The sequence below is a fragment of the Quercus lobata genome, chromosome 8, assembly GCF_001633185.2.
Source record: "Quercus lobata isolate SW786 chromosome 8, ValleyOak3.0 Primary Assembly, whole genome shotgun sequence".
NCBI lineage: Eukaryota > Viridiplantae > Streptophyta > Magnoliopsida > Fagales > Fagaceae > Quercus > Quercus lobata.
In genome coordinates this window covers 12,956,772-12,958,637 of record NC_044911.1, presented here as the reverse complement: position 1 = coordinate 12,958,637, position 1,866 = coordinate 12,956,772, and the positions used below count along the sequence as shown (strand labels likewise).

Here is a 1,866-nt window from a genome sequence, read left to right as displayed (position 1 = left end):
AAACAAGGACTTTATGATCACAAGCTAAACAGAGTCATGTCTAATCCAAATTAATGTCTTAACATAGGTGTCTCAACTCGAAAGCACATTAATTAAATAATATTTTTGGAGTTTGGACTATATGTATAGTTATATAAAACTCGTAGCTATATTCCCTAAGGAATTGAGTATGTTCTGAACGCTCTGATATAGTGTTTGTTAAATAAATCACTTCAGTCACCAAACACAGCGACCCTTGCCAACTAACATTCTACTCCTACTATGTTCCTTTTTTTTTCCCACCTTCCATTCTTCACTTGAGGACTTTCTCTCTAGGGCTCAGTATTTAAGATTAAGAGCCACGACTAAACCTACATATCTCCCATAGCTTCTTCTTACTGACAACTAAAGTCCTAAATTCTCTCTATATCTTTCTGTTCAGCATAAAATATGGCTTCCTTGGATCACTCTACTTCTACTGATACCGATGATTCTACTACTACTACTTTGGACTCTAAAGGTGACCCCTCTATTTAATGTCAATAATGTCCTTGTCTTTTTCATTTTTTTTTGTAATAAATTAAAAGTTAATATCAATAAGGCTAGCTATGAGTATTAGTTATATAATCCATAATGTAAAAATTTTAAAAAGTTAAAACTCGTCATTATGTCTTCAGTTTATCATTCTTTTGCTTGTTTTTTTTTTGTCTTGTCTCTTATGGAGTTTATGCTTTTCATGTAACATAAAGTAAATTTCTATGCACCCATTTCAATACTGATGGCCATTCTGCTTTGGTATCCATTATAAATCTTCTTTTGAGGAATAATAATATTACTACTAAATTTCTTTTGATGTTTTAATGGGGTTGAAAAAAAAAATATGAAACTTGTTTGTAATTAAAAAAAGCTTTTCCTTAATACCTAGATATTAACCAGTTTGATAGTTTTGTTTCCCTTTTTGTGTTCTTTTCTCTCCACGGATACTAAATAGTAAATATATGCCCATATATGCCTGTGTTTTCTCATTTAGACCACTGTACTAATTTGCTGCAGAAGATAACAATAAAGAGACTGAGCTACAATTCTCATATGATGAAGAGACACTAGTTATAAGAATGTTTAATCTTGTTGGTGAGAGGTACGCACACATACTCTCTCTCTCTCTCTCTCTCTGTTATTCTTTTCTTATTTTATTGTACTAATTAATATTGCATGTGGCTTAAATTACACAGATGGTCTCTAATTGCTGGTAGAATCCCTGGAAGAACAGCTGAGGAAATTGAGAAATACTGGAATTCAAGATACTCCACAAGCGAATGATATATCTTTAAGATATTTATAAAGAAAAGAAAAGAAAAAAGTGTTTTATTGTGATCAATAAAAATTGGATGTCATTCGGAACTTTGGAGTTAGATATGGTTTTTATTTATTTATTATTATTATAAACGTCTTGTAACATATATATTAAACGCAATATTTAACGCGTCTGGATGTATTTCTTTCCTGTCGATCTTTAGAAGGTAAAGAGCCCATGCCCTAACGAATTAAAATTTGTGATTATTATCAACTCTTTTTTTTTTTTTTTTTTTTTTTTTTTTTTTTTTTTTTGTGGGTCTGTTTTCTTTGCTAGAAGAAAATAATTTTATTTCTTAAGTGACATATAATGGATGAGATAGGTTGAAGTAGGGTTTGGATTATAATCTTGAAAAGTAATGCTAATATACATACACTTCTTTTCTATCTCATCCCTTCCACACTCATATGTAGAGAGAATCAAATAAATGTATTTGAAAGGAAGGTTCTCTTAATCTGCCCTAAAAAGTTATAAAAATTTTAGTACTAATTATTTTAGAATAATACTATGAATACCATAAATTTTACTGCATT

The 1,866-nt window shown here is 30.0% G+C and overlaps 1 protein-coding gene across 1 annotated transcript; it reads left to right on the top strand.

Moving 5' to 3' along the window:
* The first annotated feature begins 207 nt into the window (after window positions 1-207).
* Window positions 208-1,322, top strand: LOC115958426 (MYB-like transcription factor ETC3). Its single transcript, XM_031076843.1, has 3 exons — window positions 208-499; window positions 1,033-1,117; window positions 1,212-1,322. Exons 1-3 carry the CDS (start codon window positions 430-432, stop codon window positions 1,297-1,299), a joined length of 243 nt encoding a protein of 80 aa, XP_030932703.1. The 5' UTR covers window positions 208-429; the 3' UTR covers window positions 1,300-1,322.
* Window positions 1,323-1,866: the final 544 nt, after the last annotated feature.